At 43.6% G+C, this 22520-nt stretch overlaps 1 protein-coding gene across 4 annotated transcripts in view; it reads right to left on the bottom strand.

The window, feature by feature from the left end:
• ehmt1b (euchromatic histone-lysine N-methyltransferase 1b) overlaps positions 1–22520 on the bottom strand; it is a 45315-nt gene that overhangs the window by 13558 nt on the left and 9237 nt on the right. For 2 of the 4 annotated variants that reach the window (XM_056290275.1, XM_056290276.1), the window contains exons 2-9: positions 11376–11705; positions 9802–10059; positions 6010–6144; positions 5126–5194; positions 4626–4728; positions 1334–1617; positions 419–606; positions 95–313 (exon numbers count right to left, since the gene is read on the bottom strand). In XM_056290275.1, the coding sequence (XP_056146250.1) occupies positions 95–313; positions 419–606; positions 1334–1617; positions 4626–4728; positions 5126–5194; positions 6010–6144; positions 9802–10059; positions 11376–11495 (1376 nt within the window). In that variant the 5' untranslated portion in view covers positions 11496–11705. The remainder of the gene's footprint in view (positions 1–94; positions 314–418; positions 607–1333; positions 1618–4625; positions 4729–5125; positions 5195–6009; positions 6145–9801; positions 10060–11375; positions 11706–22520) is intronic. The other 2 variants (XM_056290277.1, XM_056290278.1) reach the window with 2 other exon arrangements.

The following is a 22520-nucleotide window of genomic DNA, read 5'->3' as shown; positions in this document are numbered from 1 at the left end:
AAAAGTCATGATAAAATAGAAAAAAAAAATTCTTAGTGTGTCTCAATGATTATTTCAAGTAAATCAAATACCACTCTCCATTGATGGGCTTTACTTCTCTGTATCAAGGGCTACAAGAATGCTGTTCAGCGTTTCTTTAGGTAGTCCTGTAGGGGCTATAGATGGCAATGCAACCCCTGTCCCAGCCAGTGGTGGTACTTCTGATCTGGACCCCCCAGGAATGGCAGAGTCGTCGATCCCGTGTCCAGAACGAACAGGCAATGAACTATCTGCCTTACCACTGAATTCAGCAGCTACAGGTATACAAGATGAGCTGGAAAGTTAAAAATAAGTAAATAAATAAATAAATAATACTTCACTTATGGGGGAAATTTTTTTACATAGTTTAGCAACAAAGAAAACACTCTTGCAAACCCACCTGTCAGTAGTGGTATCTACCCTGCCCTCAGAGGACTCGAGTGTGGTCTTGGCGATGGTGACTTCCTTGGCCTTGCTGACCTCTTCTCCGCAGTGGGGACAGAAGCTCTGGCCTTTCAGCACCGAGGCACAAGCACGATGGAAGCGGTGAGAAATACCGATGTCTGGCTGGCATTCCATGAAAGTCCCCTACAAGATTAAAAAAAAAAAAAAAACTGGCAGTAAAATATCTGAGGAAAAGCTTTAGAGAAGAACAGTTCCTCTCAGTCTTTTAATAGAGATCAGATGATTAATTGAAGCCAGCTCCTACGACACATAATTGAATGGATGTGATGGCTATAATTCCTATGGGGGAAATGTGATTGCTTGCTTCCGCCCTCAGAGGGGATGGAGGATTAGCTTTATAGTAGCTCTCCTGGAGCTGGCAGATGTTTAAGAAAACTTGAGCAGAACAGATGCTAGCTGACATCTAAAACCAGGAACCTCTGATTCAAAAATACGTTCTTTCTACTTGGCAAACCAGCAGTGCCCGATTTTGTAGTATATTTCAAATTTGATTCAGCAAAACCTGCTATGGTTATGCACTGGACCAATTTCCTTTGTGTCCCATAGTGATTAGGTGTTTTCTGCACACTACTGCACTAGTCAGAGTATGTGCCCACAGGTGGTAGTAAATTCTACTTCATATAACACTTCAAAAACCAGTCACATTCTGAGTTGAGTTGGAGACAACAATATAATCTGAGAGAAAAAGATTTCTGCTTGCACTCCCAATTACAAAAATAGTTTAGTTACTGAACATTTGTATTATTCGTGAAAATACTGTTTTCCCACTGTTTTACAAAAGCATGAATCCAAGGATGGGCAAGTTTGCCAAGTACCTTTAAAGCAACGTGCAATAAAAATGTACACTTACAGCTCTGCAGAATAAGCCACAGCCAGGGCAGCATTGGTGCTTAACCATGCCGTTCCAATGGTCCTCACACAGGACCAACAGCTGAACGGAGTTGGACGGACGCATCATCTCGTGTTTTACGACGGCACCATGGCATCGGGTCAGTTGTCCGTCAGCACTCTCCAGGGCCATACACTTCCCATCTGCCAGGACAAAAATCTCTCGACTCTTTGGGGTCTCCATTCGGCAGCTGCAGAGTGGGAGCTCTTGCACAGGATCCGCCTCTACTGCTGGCCTAGACATGTCTGCATAGGTGATAAGTTACAAAGTAGGTTAATGTCTCGGGACACAACTCATTTTCCTGCAACAACTATTTGAATTAATGACCATGTATAGACTCAATCCGCAAATTCACAGGTTGTGGTGACCTGGGGCCATCCCCACAAGGAGTTGAAAGACGATAAACAATAATACAGTGTTATCACCCAGCCCTATAGCCCACATAAGCCTAAAGACTTTTTAGATGTGAGTAAGTCAATCTACCATGATGGCAGCATGTCAGACCACGTTAGGGGTGCAACGGTACATGCATTTGTACCAAACATTTTCGGTATGGGTCTTTCAGTTTGGCATGCATGTGTACCAAACAAATGCATCATTGTTTTAACCCCTGCATGTGTGGAAGCTTTGGGTGTGTGGAATTTTATTTAAACCTCTGAGTTCGTTCTGAGGGACAACGTCTTTCTACCTACGTAGAGCATCGAGTCCGAGCCCGAGCATCAGCAAACATCCACCCTGCTGAGGAATCCTCGAACAAGACATGTAACCCCTACCAACTCCGGGGTCTGGTTCTGCTAGCATACCCTTAACTCTGATTTTCTTTTTGGAGATCGATAAAGTACTTCAGGGCGGCATGGTGGCGCAGTGGTTAGCATGGTCACCTTACAGCAAGAAGGTCCTGGGTTCGAGCCCCGGGGTAGTCCAACCTTGGGGGTCGTCCCGGGTCATCCTCTGTGTGGAGTTTGCATGTTCTCCCCGTGTCTGTGTGGGTTTCATCCGGGGGCTACGGGTTCCTCCCACAGTCCAAAGACATGTAGGTCAGGTGAATCGGCTGTACTAAATTGTCCCTAGGTGTGAATGTGTGTGTGTGTGTATGTGTGTGTCGGCCCTGACGGCCTGGCAGCCTGTCCAGGGTGTCTCCCCACCTGCCACCCAATGACTGCTGGGATAGGCTCCAGCATCCCCACGACCCTGAGAGCAGGATAAGCGGTTTGCATAATGGATGGATGGATGGAGTTCGCCCCTGGCAACTTCGCAATGGGCCGGATTTTGTATGTTTAGCCACCGAGCATGCCGGTAACTTAGCACAGTGCAGCCTTGTTATTATGGTGGACGCAGACAAACCAGAGCTTGAAGATCCAGTAAGGTTCAAGTACAGTTTATTTTCTAAAAGCTGCACCTTAATGGATGTTTATTTCATTATATTTTCCCACGGTGCTGTGCAACTGCTGCATGCTATGCATTGCAAATTGTGGTCACTCATCCACTGATGCAAATAGTGATCACTCCCTCACTCATGGACGACCTGAGAGGAACGCTTAGTAGGGACGTTTAGTAGGATGCACTTGCAAGTTGCATCAGGTGCACTGTGGGTCTGGATGGTTTCGTGCTTGTTTATTTATTTGACAGAATATTTATGTTGAATGAGTATATTAGAGGGACGGCTCAGGTTGGACGGTTTGGAGACAAAGCAAGAGAGACAAGATTGACATGGTTTGGACATGTGTGGAGGAGAGATGCTGAGTATATTGGGACAAGGATGCTGAATATGGAGCTGCCAGGGAAGACGAAAAGAGGAAGACCAAAGAGGTTGTTTATGGATGTGGTGAGAGAGGACATGTAAGTGGCTGGCATGACAGGGGAAGATGCAGAGGACAGGAAGTGATGGAAACGGATAATCCTCCTTGGCAATCCCTAACGGGAGCAGCTGAAAGTAGTTCTAGTAGTAGCTTTAAGTAAATTTTACTTTTTTATTAGTAGCTTGCAACCGGTATCTCCACTCCTGTAGGCTTCCTCTTTGGCCTGATGAAGCTGCCTGAGTTATGCTGTGAACCAGGGCTTACTGTTGTTGAAGGTACAGAACGTTTTGACGGACATACACACATCCTCACAAAAGCTGATGTAAGATGTCACAGTATCAGTAAGTTCATCCGGGTCCGTAGATGCAGCCTCAAAAACACTCCAGTCAGTGAAGCGGAGGCAGGTCTGGAGCTCCAGTTTTGACTTATTGGTCCATTTACTCAAGAATTTTAACCACCGGCTTTAAGGATTTTAGTTTCTGCCTGTAGGTTGGGACAAGATTAATCAGACCGTGATCAGAGAGTCCCAGGGCTGCATGGGGAACAGAGCAATAGGCATCCTTTAATATTGCGTGGCAATGATCCAGTGTTTTTGTCCTTGGTGGGACATTTAACATGCTGTCTGTATTTTGGCAGTTTGTGGCTGAGGTTTGCTCTGTTAAAATCCCCAGGGATAATGAGAAGGGAGTCTGGATATTTGTGCTCCATGTTTGTAAATTTGATCAGCCAGGTGTTTTAACGCCTCTTTAACACAGGCCTGGGGTGGGATGTAGACACCGACCAGAATAAATGATGAAAATTCCCGTGGTGAATGAAATGGTTTACAGTTAATGAAAAGGGTCTAAGTGACGGCTGCATGATTTCTTCAACACTGACACCAACCTTCAGTTATGTAGAAGTATATGCCGCCACCCCCCCCCCCCCCCGATAGCTCCATTTCGCAGTCCACCTGGAGGAGTTGGAACGGCAGCAGATGAAGTGTACTGTCTGGTATATGCCCACTAAGCCAGGTTGCAGTGAGGCGCAGGGTGGCAGATCTGGAAAAGTCTGAGTTTTTTCCGTTTATAAATAGGAGTTTGTCCATCTTGTTGGCCTGAGAGCAGACATTCACCAGGGGAATTGACAGTAGTATGGTTCTAAATCCCCCCGTCACAGTTTAACGGGCGCTCTGGCTCGTTTACCCCATTGGTGTCTTCATCGGTGCTCGCAGAGCCAAAAGCTTGGCAAGACTTTTGTTAAAATGCTCAGTTAAAGTCAGTAAAAAAGTCACTTTATTTCACGTTGCACACTTTATTTCACATGTTATGACAGGTGCATTAGTGCCAATGGATTGGCGTAGGCCAGACATTTGGCACTTGTGGGCTGTACCTGGCCCGTGGGCCGCTTATTGGGGTTCAGGGATCTAGGCCTTAGGCAGTTTTGCAGGGTGTTGGAGCAGGGTGTGTATCGATTACCTGTGACATCTGTCTTGCTTTTAATTTTCCTGGATGGAATGAACCAGCCCATGTCTTTCCTTGATTTCTTTTTTACTCTCCTTATTGAAATGGATACCGAGCTCTGATAAAAGAGAGGAGAAATTGAATTTTAGAAATAAACAGGAATACTGGAAAGATATCTCTTTTAAATGAGAGCATGCATTCAGTATTCACACCAGCTCTCTTAATTCAGTCACTGCCAAGAATAGTGAATGAAAGGGTGACAGTTTGGTCGATGATCCATGAATATAAATGATTTTTTTTTTATTACCATTAAAAGTATGTAGTTCAACCTTATAATAGAAATAAAACACCAATAGTAGAATCTTAGAAGGGCTGATATTGTGTAAACCAAGAACTTTTAAAAAGACGATAGGTGAAGTAATTTTATAGCATGAATCATTGTATGAATTGGTGGATTTCAATAGAAATTAACATTTGAAATTCTCATCTTCAGTTGATAAATTAGTTGATCTCACCGAGTCTGAGTCAGTTCCTTCCTCTTCAACCTCTTCACGTGAATCATGTGAGTCTTGCTCATCTCCCATCTTCAAACACAACACACATCAGAAACATTGTAAACATTAAATAAGCCCATCGGCTTATCCTATATGTTAAAATGAATGAAAGTGTAGTTACAACAGAAAAGCTACAAACCATCACTTTATAATTCCGTTCCCGTTACTTTTATCATCAAGATCAATTTGTTTTGCACAAGCTAGAAAAACAAACCTAACCGAAGTAAGAAGCTTGTCTACTCAGCTAAATGTACCTGACAGGGAGGAGTTTCGCCAGGGGGACGTAGCGCGTGGGAGGATCACGCTATTCCCCCCAGTTCCCCCTCCCCCACGAACAGGCGCCCCGACTGACGAGAGGAGGCGCTAATGCAGTGGCCAGGACACATACCCACATCCGCCTTCCCACTCAAAGACACGGTCAGTTGTGTCTGTAGGGACGCTCAACCAAGCCGGAGGTAACACGGGGATTCGAACCGGCAATCCCTGTGTTGGTAGGCAGCGGAATAGACCGCAACGCTACCCGGATGCCCCCTAAGATTTGTAAAATTTTGAATATTTTAAGGTCATCTAAGGGCACGCAGACACCCTGTGACAATAACGTTCAGGCTGCCAGTATGCAAAAAGTTATGGGTAAGGTTTTAAAAAAAAAAAAACCTAATTTTTTCTTTTCAAATTTCCCAAAATGTTCTCTCATACTACAGCAAATTCAAACAACTGCACGTATTAACCCGCGAAAACTTGAATCAGCTCCTATCGTTAGTATACTTTGCACAAAGGACAACATCCCCATGCACTTAAAACAATAAATGAGCAAACAAAACATGCAAACTGTATTTGGTACAAACCTGAGAGATGGATTCAGATGTACTTTGGTCTGAGGTGTCCTGGCCCTCCTCGTCCTCGGACTCAATCTTCACCAACTTGTCATCCTGAGACTTGTTTGCTACTCTCATCCCATCTATATTTTCTTCGTCTGAAGGCTAAGGGATTAAAGGAAGCAGACAACATGAGTTAATCATCGATAAATCAATCATCTACAAACACTTTACGGCACTTCACTTTTACCAATTCACCCTATAGTCAGGAGAGATTTACAGACAATGCCAATAAAGAGAAATTGATTTTCTTGATTATAAGCATTTAAGTCTTTGGAATTAGCATCACACTGCTCCACAGCTGATCTCATTAAACAGGATTCAGCTATCTAGGTACACTGGTTTGAAATGATGCTGGACAACAAGTCCTCTGCAGCTGCAACATATGGTGAGCAACACAACATATGTTGAGCAACACAACATATGACCAGCAACACAACATATGTTGTCAAAACACTACCAGAAGGAGCAATCATGACTGAATGCTTCATGTACATTTCTACTTAAGATGAAATAAACAGCCTATAGACCTTTGTATGTTTGCAGTGTCACTGTACTGTATGCAAGTTCCTTTTGTCCCTGTACCTCTCATGCCAGTATGTACGCGTTTTGGGTCACACTAATCACCACCAAACAACCCAAAAGTACCGAAAACATGCCAGTACTGACGCCTAAACTAAACCGAAACTACACAAACTACCCCAATCAAACCAAAAGTACCCAAAACAACCCAAAACAACTACATAAAACATGCTAGTAGATACCGAAAATTACACGAAACTACCCAAAACGACCCAAAAGTACCCAAAAGCTGTCAGTACTGACACCCAAAACAACCCAAAAGTACAAAAAACAAACCAAAAGTACCCCACCCTCCACAAAAACAAGAAAGCTACTTTATTTTTGTCATTGTACAGGCAAAACCAAATTTGTTCTCTGCACTTAAGCCATCCTATTGTATGGAAGCAGTGGGCAGCTGCAGCACCTGGGGACAAACAGTTCTTCTTTCCATTGCCTTGCTCAGGGGCACAGGCATGAGTATTAACCCTAACATGCATGTCTTTTTGATGGTGGGAGGAAACCGGCGCACCCAGAGAAAACCCTTGCAGACACAGGGAGAACATGCAAACTCCACACAGAAAGGACCTGGGATGGCCTGGAATTCTAACCCAGGACATTCTTGCTGTGAGACACCGGTGAAAACCAATGGGCCACCGTGCCACCAAAAAGTACTCAAAACAACACAGTACAGATACCCAAAACTACACACTTCTACTACTACTACTACTACTACTTTTAGCCGCTCCCATTAAAGGTCGCCACAGCAGATCATCCATTTCCATCTCTTCCTGTCCTCTGCGTCTTCCTGTCATGCCAGCCACCTGCATGTCCTCCCTCAACACATCCATAAACCTCCTCTTTGGCCTTCTTCTGTTCCTCTTCCCAGGCAGCTCCATCTTCGGCATCCTTCTCCCAATATACCCAGCATCTCTCCTCCACACGTCCAAACCATTTCAATCTTGCCTCCCTTACTTGGTCTCCAAACTGTCCAAACTGAGCAGTCCCTCTAATATACTCATTCCTAATCCTTTTCTTTTTTGTCATTCCCAAAAAAATCTTAGCATCTCCAACTCTGCCACCTGCAGCTCCACCTCCTGTCTTTTCATTAGTGCCACTGTCTCCAAACCATAGAACATAGCTGGTCTCAATACCATCTTGTAAACCTTTCCTTTAACTCTTGCTGGTACCCTTCTGTCGCAAATCACTCCTGACACTCTTCTCCACCCACTCCACCCTGCCGGCAATATCTTCTTCACCTCTCTTCTGCATTCCCAGTTGCATCCTCACCATTCCACTGTCCTCCCTCTCGTTCACGCATATGTAATTTGTCTTGCTCCTACCGACTTTCATTCCTTTTCTCCAGTGCATACCTCCACCTCTCCAGGCTCTCCTCAACCTGCTCCTTACTCTCACTACAGATCACAATGTCATCTGCGATCATCATAGTCCATGGAGACTCCCCCCTGATCTGGTCCGTCAAACTGTCTATCACCATTGCAAACAAGAGAGGGCTCAGAGCCGATCCTTGATGTAATCCCACCTCCACCTTGAACCCATCTGTCATTTCTACTGCACACCTCACCACTGTCACACTGCCCTCATACGGCCTTGGCAGCATGGTGGCCCAGTGGTTAGCACTGTTGCCTCACAGCAAGAAGGTACTGGGTTCGAACCCCAGGCCTTCCCAGGTCCTTCCTGTGTGCAGTTTGCATGTTCTCCCTGTGTCTGCGTTGGTTTCCTCCGGGTGCTCTGGTTTCCCCCCCACCATCAAAAAGACATGCATGTTAGGGTTAATACTCCTGCCTGTGCCCCTGACCAAGGCACTGGAAAGAAGACCTGGAGTTGGTCCCCAGGTGCTGCAGCTGCCCACTGCTCCTATAAAATAAGATGTGTTAAATACAGAGAACAAATTCATTGTAAGAATACAATTCGTTGTAAAAATACAATGTTGAATAGAGTGGCTTTCATTCCTACATACATATCCTGCACCCCATCTGTCATTCCAACCACACACCTCACCACTGTCACACTGCCCTCATACATATCCTGCACCACTCCTACATGCTTCTCTGCCACTCCCGACTTCCTCATACAATACCACACCTCCTCTCTCGGCACCCTGTCAAATGCTTTCTCTAAATCCACAAAGACACAACGTAACTCCTTCTGACCTTCTCTATACTTCTCAACCAACATTCTCAAAGCAAACGTCACATCTGTGGTGCTCTTTCATGGCATGAAACCATACTGCTGCTCACTGATCATCACCTCTCCTCTTAACCTAGCTTCTATTACTCTTTCCCATATCTTCATGCTCTGGCTGATCAACTTTATACCTCTGTAGTTACTACAGCTCTGCACATCATCCTTATTCTTGAAAATCAGTACCAGCACACTTCTCCACTCCTCAGGCATCCTCTCACTTTCCATAACTCCAAACTACACAAAACTACCCAAAATAACCCAAGTACTCAATTCATCACAGTGGATACCCAAATCAACACAAAACTACCTCAAAGTACTCAAAACAAGGCAGTACGGATACCCAAAACATGCCAGTACAGATACCCAAAACAACCCAAAGCTACCCAAAACATGCCAGTACAGATACTCAAACAACCCAGAGCTACACAAAACTACCCAAAATAACCCCAAAAGTACCCAAAACAAGCAAGTACTGATACACAAAACATGCCAGTAGAGATACCCAAAACTAACCAAAACATGCTAGTACAGATAACCCAAATAACTCAAAACTACCCCAAACAACTAAAAAGTACCCAAAACATAGTACAGATACTTAAAACAATCCAAAAGTACCCAAAACATGCCAGTACTGATACCCAAAACAACCCAAAAGTACCCAGTGGGTTGTTTTAGGTATCTGTACAGGCATATTTTTGGGTTGTTTTGGGTATCCATCATGGCATGTTTTGGGTATCTGCACTAGCAAGTTTTGGGCTATTTTGTGTATCCATACTGGCATGGTTTGGGTTGTTTGGGTACTTTTGGGTGATTAGTATGACCTCTTATTTTACTTTGTTAGGTGACAATATGTCTGCATCGATGCCACCAAGACAAGATTCCTGTACATTTACTGTGTTTAGCAAATAGTGATTCTGATATGGCCCTTGTTCTAAAATGAGGGGTTGGGCCAAATGACTTTTTTTTTTTTTTTTTTTACATGGAAGGAGCATAGACCTCTGGGCTGTCTGGTGACAATTTGACTTTGTCAAACATTTCCAGGAGGGTTTTCTGTGCTGTCCCATGTAATTTCTCATTGGGCATAAGGCAATGCTTTCCCATCTTCCTCTTCTTTCTCTGGGCTGACTTCACTTGTGGATCAGAGGCAGGTAGCTGGTTTTGTATAGTGGTCTCCTTTGGGGGGGTTTCCGGCTGGAGCGCAACATTTCTCACCATTTTTATCCTGGTCATTTCTTCTACTATCCTGTCAAAAGACTGTAAAGGACAAGAACCAAAAAGAATCCAAATTAATTTTATTAACCAAGTGTACTTATGTATATGAGGAATTTTGACTCCAGTTTACAGCAGCTTCTAGTACTTGCATATATCACTCACAAAAAAAAGAAGAAGAAAAACTAAAGAAATAAATGGAATGATAAATAGAATACTGGAGGTAAGTATGTATGCATAACAGGTAAGTCACAACTGTACAGAGTTTTGCTATGGCTGAATAATTAATAACTTATGCTTCTGTCCTTCAGATGAGACATTATACCGAAGTCCTGACTCGCTGTGGTCATTAGACCCCATGGCACTTATCGCAAAGAGTAGGGGGTTCCCTGGTGTCCTGGCAAAATTCCCAACCTGGCTCTCTCCATCTGGCCACCTAATCATCCCCCCATGTAATTGGCTGAACGATTCCTCCTTCTCCACCTCAAGCTGATGTGTGGTGAGGGTTCTGGTGCAAAATGGCTGCCGTGCATCACCCAGGTGGGTGCTACACACTGGTGGTGGTTGAAGTGAGTTACCCCCTTCAATGTAAAGCACTTTGTGTGTCTAGAAAAGCGTTATATATAAATGTAATGATTATCATTATTATCCATCCATCCATTATCCAAACCGCTTATCTTGCTCTCAGGGTTGCGGGGATGCTGGAGCCTATCCCAGCAGTCATTGGGCGGCAGGCGGGGAGACACCCTGGACAGGCCACCAGGGTGGGCATACATGCACAGGGTGGGCACACACGCACACACACACACACACACACACACACACACACACACACACACACCTAGGGACAATTTAGTACCGCCGATTCACCTGACCTGCATGTCTTTGGACTGTGTCCAGTGTGCTTATAGGATAAACAATTCCCATCTTTATAATAATAATAATTTTATTACTCCACATTTACTTTCCACTCTCCTAAAAAAAGAGGCAAGTCTCCCTCAAACTGGTTTGGCTGCCAGAAAAAGAAGGATTATTATTATTATTATTATATATTTTCTTATATACACATTTCATTATATTGCTTATATATTAAATACTAATTAACTATAACTTATTATGCTTATATAATATATTATATATTAATATGACATTATACTAAAAATATATACTATTTATCTATTATACAACTATATACTATTTTATATATTTATATTACAATAATGATGATGATGTTATAATAACAATAATAATTTGTAACCAGAGGTAATTTGAGGAGTTTAATACATGAGCTCCTCAGATTACCTCCTCTCAAGATTTAGGTCATTTACTTACAAGTCTATTTGATATTGGCTACTGGTTACCTCTTTCATCTGACTGACAGCAGGTCTGGGCGTGGTCTTGCGTGCTTTGTTTGCAGGTGCTGGACTGGGGCCAGGGGGGGCTGTGCCACTTTTAGTCTCTGAAGTCCCCTGCCCGGACATGGTCCCTGCACTTTCATCAGTCCTTAGTGCAGCAAAACTCTTGTCATTACCAGACTCTGAGGATGGGAGGTATTCGGCCACATGTCCCACATCTGTGGAGTCCAGAGGTAACCAGTTGGTGCTGTTTCTGTCAACTCTTGATCCTGATGTTTCAGGACCACCTTCCAGTTCCTGCTCACCGAGGATGAGTCCATTATCCGTGCAGGAAAGCTAAGAGAAAATGGAAGAAAGACAAACTCAGGGCATCTCTTGATAGACTGAAAAGATTGATACTGGTTTATCAGAACGCAGTTAAGGAAGCAAGGCATTCCTACTTTCATAATTTCATTGCTGGCAGCTGCCACAACCGCATGGTTTTATTTCAGGCTATAAATTCAGTGGTTAGTCCCCCCCAAGCAACCTTTGGATGCATCCACTGAAAAATGAGAGCAGTTTCTCCACCACTTCATTAAGAAAATAGATGACATTAGGCTTCACATTACACCAGTGATGAGCAATCTCCCCTCTTGCATTGAACCCTCTGCCAGTCTGACTCGCTTTAAGCAAAATTCTCTATTAGACTCAGAAGAGTTAATCCCCACTTGAACACTTCTACCTGTCAACTGGGCACCATCCCCACTAGACTTCTGAAAGAGGTATTTCACACCGTCGGGCCACAAATTCTCTCCATTATGAACTGCTCACCGTCTACCAGACCGGTTTGTTCCCATCTAGTTTTAAACACGCAACAGTCCGACCTCTCCTGAAGAAGCCTACTTTCGACCCTCTTGTTTTAAGCAATTTTAGACCAATTTCAAACTACTTTTTTTTTATTGTAAAATCTTAGAAAAGTCTGTTGCTCTTCAACTAATCACACACATGAATAGTTGGAAGTATTTTCAAGCAATTTCAACCAACGACAGCTCACCACTGACTCTGGTGCTGGCTCAGTTTTAATTCTGCTTGACCCGAGTTCCGCTTTTGATACGATCGACCACGACATCCTTTTAAATCGCCTGGAGAACTATGTTGGCATTAAGGATCCTGCTCTTGCCTGGTTCCAACCCTACCTATCTGACACAGTGTTTACTGACGCAGTGTGCCTATTGCAGCAGTGTACCACTAGATGGAGACTATGTAGGGGCAGGATTCTTGAGAATATGAGATGACGTCTGCGGAAAGGAATCCCAGATTAGTTCCTAACCTATGTGTCCTAAATTTCGATACACACCATTAGTAAACCATTAAGACAATGAGGGAAAATGAGCATGGCTCTTAATAGAACAGACCGAATTCCTCATGGATCATGAAAAATACACATTTTATGGTACAGATGTCGATGCGACCAGAGCCTCTAAACATTGCAAAAAGGTGAATCTTTCCATCCTCGGATTTTTGTGATTCAGTTAAGAGGACTACTGTGGAACCCCACAACATGGTATGTAAAGACTGAAATATGTCTTTAAAACAATCTCATGGCCAGAAACTTGCATCCGTGTAACAAAGTCACCCAAGCAAGCAGGAACACAATCTACTCTTACTGTGTGACTGACAGCTCAAAGGGGCCAGCAGCCAACATCACAAAAGAACATGTGAAGGAAGAGTACCTGAAGAGAATTTCAATTCCAGTTAAGATCGTCTCGTGGAATAAGGTCACTTTCCTCATCTTGCAAAAAATAAGAAAATCTTAAAAAGGGACAAACGTAATCCTTTTAATGGCCTAAAAAGATAAATATTGAGGCATCCCCAAGTGGTTGAAGAGGTGGGGCAAGATCTAACACAGTATGACTTACCTTTTAGCCACTAAGGTGCTCAAAAAAAAAAAATCCCAACACTGATGGAAATTAAAAGCCTACGCCACAGACTAGCAGGCATGTTTACTATTCTGTCCATTCGTGTTTTACAGCTTTCTGTATATCCCTAATCATATAACGTTGTCTAGTATCTCCATCTTAATCGTGCTTAACATGAAGGATCGGTTAAGACAATATGGCAGAAAATAGACAGTGAGAAACAGATAAATGATGGGTCTGAGCTTTGACCCATTTGGAAAAAAAAAACCTCTCTGAAGGGCAAGGTCCACATTCTTCAGGTCATGCTACCCTTCTTTTATTATGAGTAAAATAATTTCCTCTGCACACATCTTGCTCGAAATGCAGCTTTTGAGCTGCTTTCACAAAACCACTTGCTCAATCTATGAAGAGCTGACCGACCAAGAGCTCACCGATGCAGTATCCAAGATGCTTTACTGAAATTGAGCTGACAGATGACAACACTGTTGATGTCTGTGTTTCCGCTCACGGGGGCACAACCAGCACCACCGCTACCTGACAAAATTGCTAAATTTCACCAAGATTCATGAAGAATAAGGTCTGATCGGCATCTGCTGATAAAGCAGCAACTGACTCAACCACACTGTACAAAACTAAAACCATCTCGCCTTAAAACAGCAGCGCTTGAAATGGATGAACCCTAATTTTGAGGAGAAAATGGCTAAAAAACATTGGAATCCAAAGACAAGCATACATATCATCACAGAAGACCATTAAAACCAACCACGAGAAAACAGCAAGGCTAACAAGGCTTTCCTTGTGGAAAATGTGTGCCTGCAGGAAGTATCGTACCTGCTTTCTTCTCATGGCCTCGTTGAGAAGGAGAAAGAGTCTGGGGGGGGGGGGGGCGAGGGAGTGTGTGTGGGAGGGAGGGAGAGAATTGTACAGATTGTTCCTCTTTTCCTTTCTCTCCCCCGCATTCCCCTCATTGGTCATGTGACCCGGTGGCTCCCTCTGTTGGTCCCTCTTTTCAGAGGGTCTCCACAGAGCATGCTCAGTCGGCTCAAATGGAATGCCATCCATTGTTTCAAGTCAAAGATCTCAGGGCCGACATGCAAGATTAATAACCACCTTAGGAGCACTAGGGGAAAGCGAAAGAAGGCAAAAGGCAGGAGGCCTGAAAGTAGATAGTGTTTGAGTGAGGAGCAAGAAGAGCAAACGTTCCTCGATAAAATAGGACAGCAGAACTCACCCAAACCCTCCGGAGAAAGCTGCTGGCTACATTAAATAACTGACCACAGATCAACAAAAGTGAAGAGAAGATCAATATTTTTGCTAAAATTCAGACGCTATAGCAGAGGCCAGAAATACTTAAACATGTGCTGCACCATCTCCCCCCAACAAGGAACAGATGGATACAGTGCCAACAATGGGCATGCTCACTGAGGACAAAGAGCTGACAATGGGAGGGAGAAACAACTGATGGAAAAAGGTACCAGCTGCCATGGCCTGCACTCAGAAAAAGCACACATTGGTGATGGAAACAATTAGCTATTTCCATACCCTGGAATTCCTTGTGTAGGCCATCTAGGAAACATATTTTGATGCTTGATGTTAATGGGGGTACACTGACCTGCCACAGCAAAGCTCTGTAACTGGAGACTGTTGACCCCCTTTCTTGCTCAGAAATTGTACAGATATCAGTGGAGGGCCACAATCCGCTTTAATGTATTGTGTTTGCAGTCCAAGTAACTGGACACATCTCTTTCTAAATCCCAACAGCCCATTTTCACTTGCTATTTGCCATTTTGTAGAGGATTGTATGATATTATTCATTATCATTCATAACTACGAAATTTAAAAACAATATGTATTGCTTGTACTGGAAGAGGATGTGTTTAAACAAGTGTGTAAGTGTTCATCAGACTACTGAAGTCAAGTGTATTTGTACAGGCCACAATCACAACCTCGTCCCAAAGGACTTTACAAGCAGTGCAATATACAACACCCCCTATGCTTAGACCCTCCACTCGGATGAGGAAAAGCTCAACAAATTCTATTTTTTATTACTACTCTTACTTAAAGATAGCTGTCTAAAAGGAATGAAAATTACTTCCTGCTTGTTGTCTTTCAAAACAAAGGTGTTTCTCCAAGACAAAAGGAGAATTATATATACATTTCAATGTGAAAAAAACAACATCACAATGACTTTTGCCTGTAAAGCCAAACAGAGATTCGGATAAATAGTTGGATTTTATGATTAGTGTAGTGTCTAAAAGTGTGTATAATTTTTCTATTGTACATATCAAATATAAAAGCCTTTGGAAAAAAAGAGACCACATGCAAGTCCTGCATTCTGAATAAAAAGGTAACCGGCAGCTGCCATTGTTAAAATGTAATACTTTAATAATGAAAATATTCAGCATTATCATCAGGATTTAAGGAATGAGTTATTTTCTTTACAAGTCAACCTTCAATCTAGGGCAAATTCAACCCTCTAAGTTTTCGTTTTCTGTTTTTCCCTTTTTCTCCCCAATTGTATCTGGCCAATTACCCCACTCTTATGAGCCATCCCAGTTGCTGCTCCACCCCATCTGCCGATCGGGGGAGGGCTGCTGACTGCCACAAGCCTCCTCCGATGCTTGTGGAGTCGCCAGCCGCTTCTTTTCTCCTGACAGTGAGGAGTTTCGCCAGGAAAACATAGCGTGTGGGAGGATGGATGGATTCCATTCACGCTATTCCCCCCAGTTCCCCCTCCCACATGGACAGGCACCCCGACAGACCAGAGGAGGCGCTAGTGCAGTGACCAGGACACATACCCACATCCGGCTTCCCACCCGCAGACACAGCCAGTTAGGTTTGTAGGGACGCCCAACCAAGCCGGAGGTAACACGGGGATGTGATTCAGTGAGCTCTATGTTGGTAAGCAACGGAATAGACCGCCACGCTACCCGGAGGCCCCAACAGTATACAAAATTAATGTTTATTTAAAATTTAGAGGGTTGGGTGTCCAAGCAGACACAATTGGCTGTGTCTGCGGGTGGGAAGCCGGATGTGGGTGTGTGTCCTGGTCGCTGCACTACTGCCTCCTCTGGTCAGTTAGGGCTTCTGTTTGGGTGGGGGGGTTGGGGGGAATAGGGTAATCCTTCCACGCGCTAAGTCTCCCTGGCGAAACTCCTAACTGTCGATTGAAAAGAAGCATCTGGCGACTCCACATGTATCAGAGGAGACATGTGGTAGTTGCAGCCCTCCCCGGATCGGCAGAGGGGGTGGAGCAGCGACCGGGATGAATCGGAAGGGTTGGGGTAATTGGCCGGATACAGCTGGGGAGAAAAACGGGGGTGGGGGGGGCATTTATATACTGTGATGAAAAATTATTCTCCCATTGTTTCCCCCCAACCATCTCTTAAGTCAAGGTGGTGGTGGGTAGTGATAAATGTGCAGTCTGTGCCTCTCGTTTTGTCACCACTGCCGGTGCATGAAAACATGCCTGTGTTTTATATTTGTTAAGGGCCCTTGGCGCTGGTGCTGTCATTGTTTTCCTATGTGGCAAGTGCTGCCGCCGTTCTTGGCATTCTGCGCCTTGATCACAGACGCTGGGAGAAAACCTCAAAGTTCAATTATATTCAGCTTTGACCTTCGTTACGCTGTTCTCTGCGATGCACAACCAATGACAGCAGTTTGATATCATAGCTATAAAAATAAAAAAAAATTATGGGGGAAAAACTTTTTCAATTTGTGTCGGAGTATCCCAAATTACATAACATAACGCTTAAGTCATACCACGATCTAACTAAAACGTCCGTGGCATGGAATAATGTCAGTTTTGAGGTGGGACTATCAGGTTGGTTGACAGGATTAAATAATTACATTTTTGTATGCAGCCAGACTATATTCACTTCTATGGCTGTGCTAATTGGCGATGCGGTTAGCTGCAGTCACTAGCTGATGTTGACTGCAGTCCGAAATTGAACTCCACACTACCCTTTCCCGAATGCTGTCATTTTCGAAACCTGACACTGTGAATGTAATGACCACCTCCGCTCTTGGCGCTGACGCTGACCATGTGAAGCGGTTGTGCCCAAATGGTGTTAACGCCATCGTTTTGCAGGGTTCGTGTGAAAGCCACTTTAACAGCAATCAAGTGGTTCTACCAAGTGTTACTGCGCAGATGCTACCTCTCAGGGGAGATCTTTTGAGTATCTTGAAGGGAAGAAGTGTCCTTATCCACAGGGGTACATCAAGGGTCAGTGCTCAGTCCCCTTCTCTTCTCAATATACACTACCTCACTTAGTGCAATCATCCGCTCCCATGGTTTCTCATATTATTGCTATGCTGACGATACCCAGCTCTTCCTATCATTCCCGCCATGTGACCTCAGTCTCGGCAGGGATATCGTCATGCCTTGCTGATATCTCTGCATGGATGAAAGAATGATACCTTCAGTTTAACCTATCTAAGACTGAGCTCCTTGTCATCCCAGCCAGTCCATCCTTACAACAACAGGTCAATATCCAGCTGGGATCAACCCAACTTATGCCCACAAAGTCTCCTGAAACCTGGGTGACATGATTGATGACTAACTAACCTTAAAGGTTCACATGGCCTCGATTGCTCGGTTGTGCTGATTTGTCCTGTACAACATCAGGAAAATTAGACCCTACCTGTCTGAGCATGCACCACAACTCCTGGTACAGGCTCTTGTAATATCACAAAATAACTGCTGCAACTCCTTAGTGGCAGGTCTCCTTACATACACTTTCAAACCTCTGCAAATGATCCAGAATACGGCAGTGCATCTGGTCTTCAACCAACCCAAAACAGCACATGTCATTTCGTTGTTCATATTCCTGCACTGGCTCCCAGTTGCTGCCCACATCAAATTCAAAACCTTAATGCTTGCTTACAAAACAGCAACTAAAACGGCTCCTGCCTACCTGAACTCTCTCATTCAGGTCTACACAGTCCCACTTGGGGCCGTGCCTATAGTCCCCGGGTCCTATATTCCTCGGGTCCTGTGTTCCCCGATCGGGGAACATAGGACCCTTTCGAAAAAAAAAAGGGTCCCATATTCCCCGTTTTCCCCTAAAAAGGTCCTATAATCCCGGTTGCAATAGACACCGGGGAACATAGAACCCTCTTTTGGAAAAAGGGTCCTATATTCCCCGCTGTTTCCAGGGGAACATAGGACCTTTTTCCAAATAAGGGGTCCTATATTCCCTGCTATTGCCAATCGAGGAACAAACCAGGGAACTTAGAATTCTTTTTTTTCAAATTATTTCCTTAACGGGTCCAAAATAATAAAAACTGGGGTCATGGCTGAGTTTTAGGCTACGACAATCTATTCCTCCGCTGATTAAATTAGGCCGTATTACCATTGTTGGCCGTTGTATATCGCAGGCCACCTTGAGTGCGTATCCAAATTCGGCCTAGAGGAGGCTGTAATTTGCTTTATTGTTATTTCTTACCAATATTTACTGCAGTAGGCCTAGTTAGTTGGCTCTCCGGCTCAGCATGGACAGTTGGCAATCAACGCAAGTTTGTCTTGCAGTAGGCCCGCCTACCAGTATAACCTAGCCATTTCCACCTTCGCTCAAAGTTCAATTTGCCCAGCACTGGACACTTCAGCCACTTTCTTGTTACTTTGCAGTTCGTTTTCCATATTAAATCACTTGGCAGACTTTCTTTCAAAAAGACTTAAATGATGAACTTTTTAGGCAGAGAACTTAGACCAGGACTTGGAATTTAGGGCCAGCACAAAGTATCCATCAACGGGGGCCGCCTACCTTACACAATAGGCTAATTGCCTAATTATAATAATATGTGCTTCTCAAAAAACTAAAGGCTTGTGGAGGTGCTAAACCAAAAACATGAATCAAAGACGAACATCAAAGGATGTAAGGTAACACTCACCAAATGGTAAAGAAATAACAGAGGCAGTCCTTTATTTCACCATTTTATTGTTTGGCATCAGTCATTAAGGTTTCTGAAGAAGACCACCCGGCCAAGTTAATGACTGATGCCAAACAATGAAATGGTAAAATAGAGAATTGTGTCTTTTTTTTCATTTGATGAGTGCTACCTTACATCCTTTGATGTTCTTCTTTAATAATAATAATAATATCAATAATAATAAATAAATAAATAATAGCAGCCTAATAATAATGATAATAATAATAATAGCCTAATTATAAAAGAGGCCTAATAACAAATAACAATTACAGGCATAATACTATCAATAGTAACACTGATAATAGGCTATTAATAACAAAATGCTTCTAGTAAAAGCTTGGCTGAAAAAGGGTTGGTCTATGGCAGAAGCCCCCCAGAAAAGGCATGGTCTAAAACAAAAATCTCCAAGGCCTAACTAGCCTAACGTTAAGGCTTTTTTCTTCTTCAAAAAAGCAAAATGAGTAGTCCTAGTCCATTAAGCTACTCAACAAAGAGGGGCTAAAACCTCTACTCAGCCTATCTGAAAATGTGGTGGCTTACAGCCCTCCAATATGATTCCAAATCTCTGTGACCAGCATCCAGTTGACCCTTGAGCCGCAGGAGACGGGCCTCCAACCTCCTCCACTTGGGCTTCTGCCTTGGGGGAGCATCTCCTCGCTCCGCCATCTCCAGCCTTTCCTCTGCCAGGGTTTGCTGGTCCTTAATGTGGCGCAGAAACATCCAAAGGGATGGGTGGCGCACTTGGACCGCATCATTTAGAGTGCGATGATAAGCTACAAAAACAAAAACAAGAGGTTAATCATGTAAACTGTTAAAGAAATGTGAATATGCTGAACATGTAGACAGTGGCTTGATAAACATGAATGCATAATACAGCTTTAGGAGTGTAGGCCTTTGTGTGATGTAGACCTCCAAAAATTATGCTGGATTGTGTTAAACTGATTTTTAAAAATGAAAGTAAAATACATAGCCTATGGTGAATTCCACAGCTAATTGATGGAAACGATGTAGACGTATCAAGCTTTATCCAAAGCAATGGTTGACTGTGAGTCCTACACCGATGCTATATTATTTTTTTAAATAATGATACAAATAATCGACTAAAAACAGTATAGCCTAATTTACACAACCATAATCATACAATTGGCCTACGTTATCATAGCCTGCACGTTTCTGTGGTTTCGCATGAAAATGTTAAGCGTGTTATGGGCCACACATCAAAAATAAAGTCTGTTCGCTGATTATTCAATAAATCAGAAAATAAGTCTTAGTCACTTACACTCAACGTGGTTGTTGGTCCTTTGCTCCATGTTGCGTGCATAGACGTTCCACATTGGATGTGGGAAGAGGGCTCCATCGTGGACGTATGTGTTCCCGACATACTGCAGGAAGTCATGCAGCTCTGGATGGTCCCGCTGGATGCGCCTCGTGTCCGGGTGGTGAACGAGCAGGGCGAAGTTGTCTTGAACTGTGTCCAGTGGTAGGTGGCCGAGTGCCATCACCTTGCGGATGACTGCTGCCAACTGAAGGTCATCCCGGAATGCAGTAGTCAGTCCAAGTCTTTGCACCCTCTTCCACAGGGCTTGACTGAAATGGAAGTAGTATCCACTCACTTGTGCCCTTGGAAGTTCTGTTTCCAGCGCATTGATAAGCGCCTGTTCAAAGTCGCATATGACCTTTTGAGGTGCCCAGTGGTGTTGCGTAGTCCTCCTGGTTTCCCGTTTGATGCAATCGAGCACCTGCCGGTAGTGCTCAATTGTGCGCTGGCCCATCAGCGCATGCACCAGAGGGATAACAAAGCCATGCATGTTTCCAAGTACTGTAAAAACTTGGCTGAAGGGGCGGGGGCACGTTCTGAACGTTGCATTCATATATACGGTTCCACAGCCTCGCAGCTTCCTGATGTTTCCCTCTGTGGCAAACACAGCGATAGCCCACTCGTTGTCTTGGTGCAGGAGGAACTGTTCCCTGTCCCATGTTTCAGCCCATGCACCTTCGATGACGACATCCTCAAGTGTAGCTGGAATCGGGGGCATGACTGCTGCGCGTGCTCTGGCCATAACAGTCCTTACAGACTGGAATCCTTGTGGTGGTGGTCTGTCGCCGCCACCCTGGATTCGACGTTGCCGACGCTGCAGGACCCTTTGCACATTATAGATCCTTCTGATTGGGACTGTTGGCTCCCTCGCAACTTCTGCAATCATCTCCTGTCGGAATTCTGCACGGTGCACCATTTCTCCATCAGGGGGATGCACGTGTTCCCCAACATCGTGCACAATAATGTTAGCATCCACGTCCTCCACTTCAAATCTATTTGTGATCAGTGGCACTCTACAGTTCCACCTCCAGCATCTCCATCTAATGGTGTCTTGATTGGTGCGGTGCTTCTGATATCTGAAGTTCTCATGTACCAACACTTTGCCCCCTCGATCACCATCCATAACTATCGCCATTGTTTGTCTTCTTGTAGGCTAGTAAGCACATGACAGTGAGTCCATGAGTTATCACCAATAACAACCGATTGTTGCAAATTGTTGCAAGTTGGCGGGCGGTTTAGACATTGGTGAATTTTGATCATGTGGTTTAGAACACCAGGAAACTTGCGTGCAGATGACCACACATCCACGACAAGTTTTAAATATTTCCAAACTCGAAATCATGTGTGCATTTGGCTATTTATAAATTATTTTTCGAGCAATATGCGTTTTGTGATTCAGCTTTAGCGTTGTTGATTAGCCTTTCATTCATATTTTGTCAAAAAGGCGTATTCATTAGCCTAGGCCTATGTCCCGTTATTTCTGTAGCATACAGCATCTTAGAATCTTAAGAGACCAGGCAGATATTGTTATTATTTTATTGTTATTACCATGCTATATTAGCCTACTTTATAATTATAAATATTTCAATTATCCAATTTTTAGCATTTCTAATATAAGGCTATATTGTTATTATTATTATTATCATCATCATCATCATTATTATTATTAGGCTATTATTAGTATTATTATTATTATTATTATTAGGCTATTATTATTATTATTATTGTCATTATTATTATGTTTCTATTATTATTATTATTATTATTATCATTACAATTATGATGCTTAAAGGGCCTTACTGAGCAGATGGTTTCTATCTAATATATGTCAGATGCTTTTCCCAATAAGCTGGTGTGGTTATGATGGGAACGACGGCTTTCTAGGGAACATAGAAGAAGTGGGTCGGAATTGGCAAATTGTCGGTATCAGCCAGCTTACGCAGGAGTCTATCCCTGGTACAATGCGCTAGATCTGGGTGATGGACTGCTGAGGACGGAACACAA

Source organism: Lampris incognitus, chromosome 12 (assembly GCF_029633865.1).
Source record: "Lampris incognitus isolate fLamInc1 chromosome 12, fLamInc1.hap2, whole genome shotgun sequence".
Taxonomy (NCBI): domain Eukaryota; kingdom Metazoa; phylum Chordata; class Actinopteri; order Lampriformes; family Lampridae; genus Lampris; species Lampris incognitus.
This window is presented reverse-complemented; position numbering and strand designations above follow the sequence as displayed.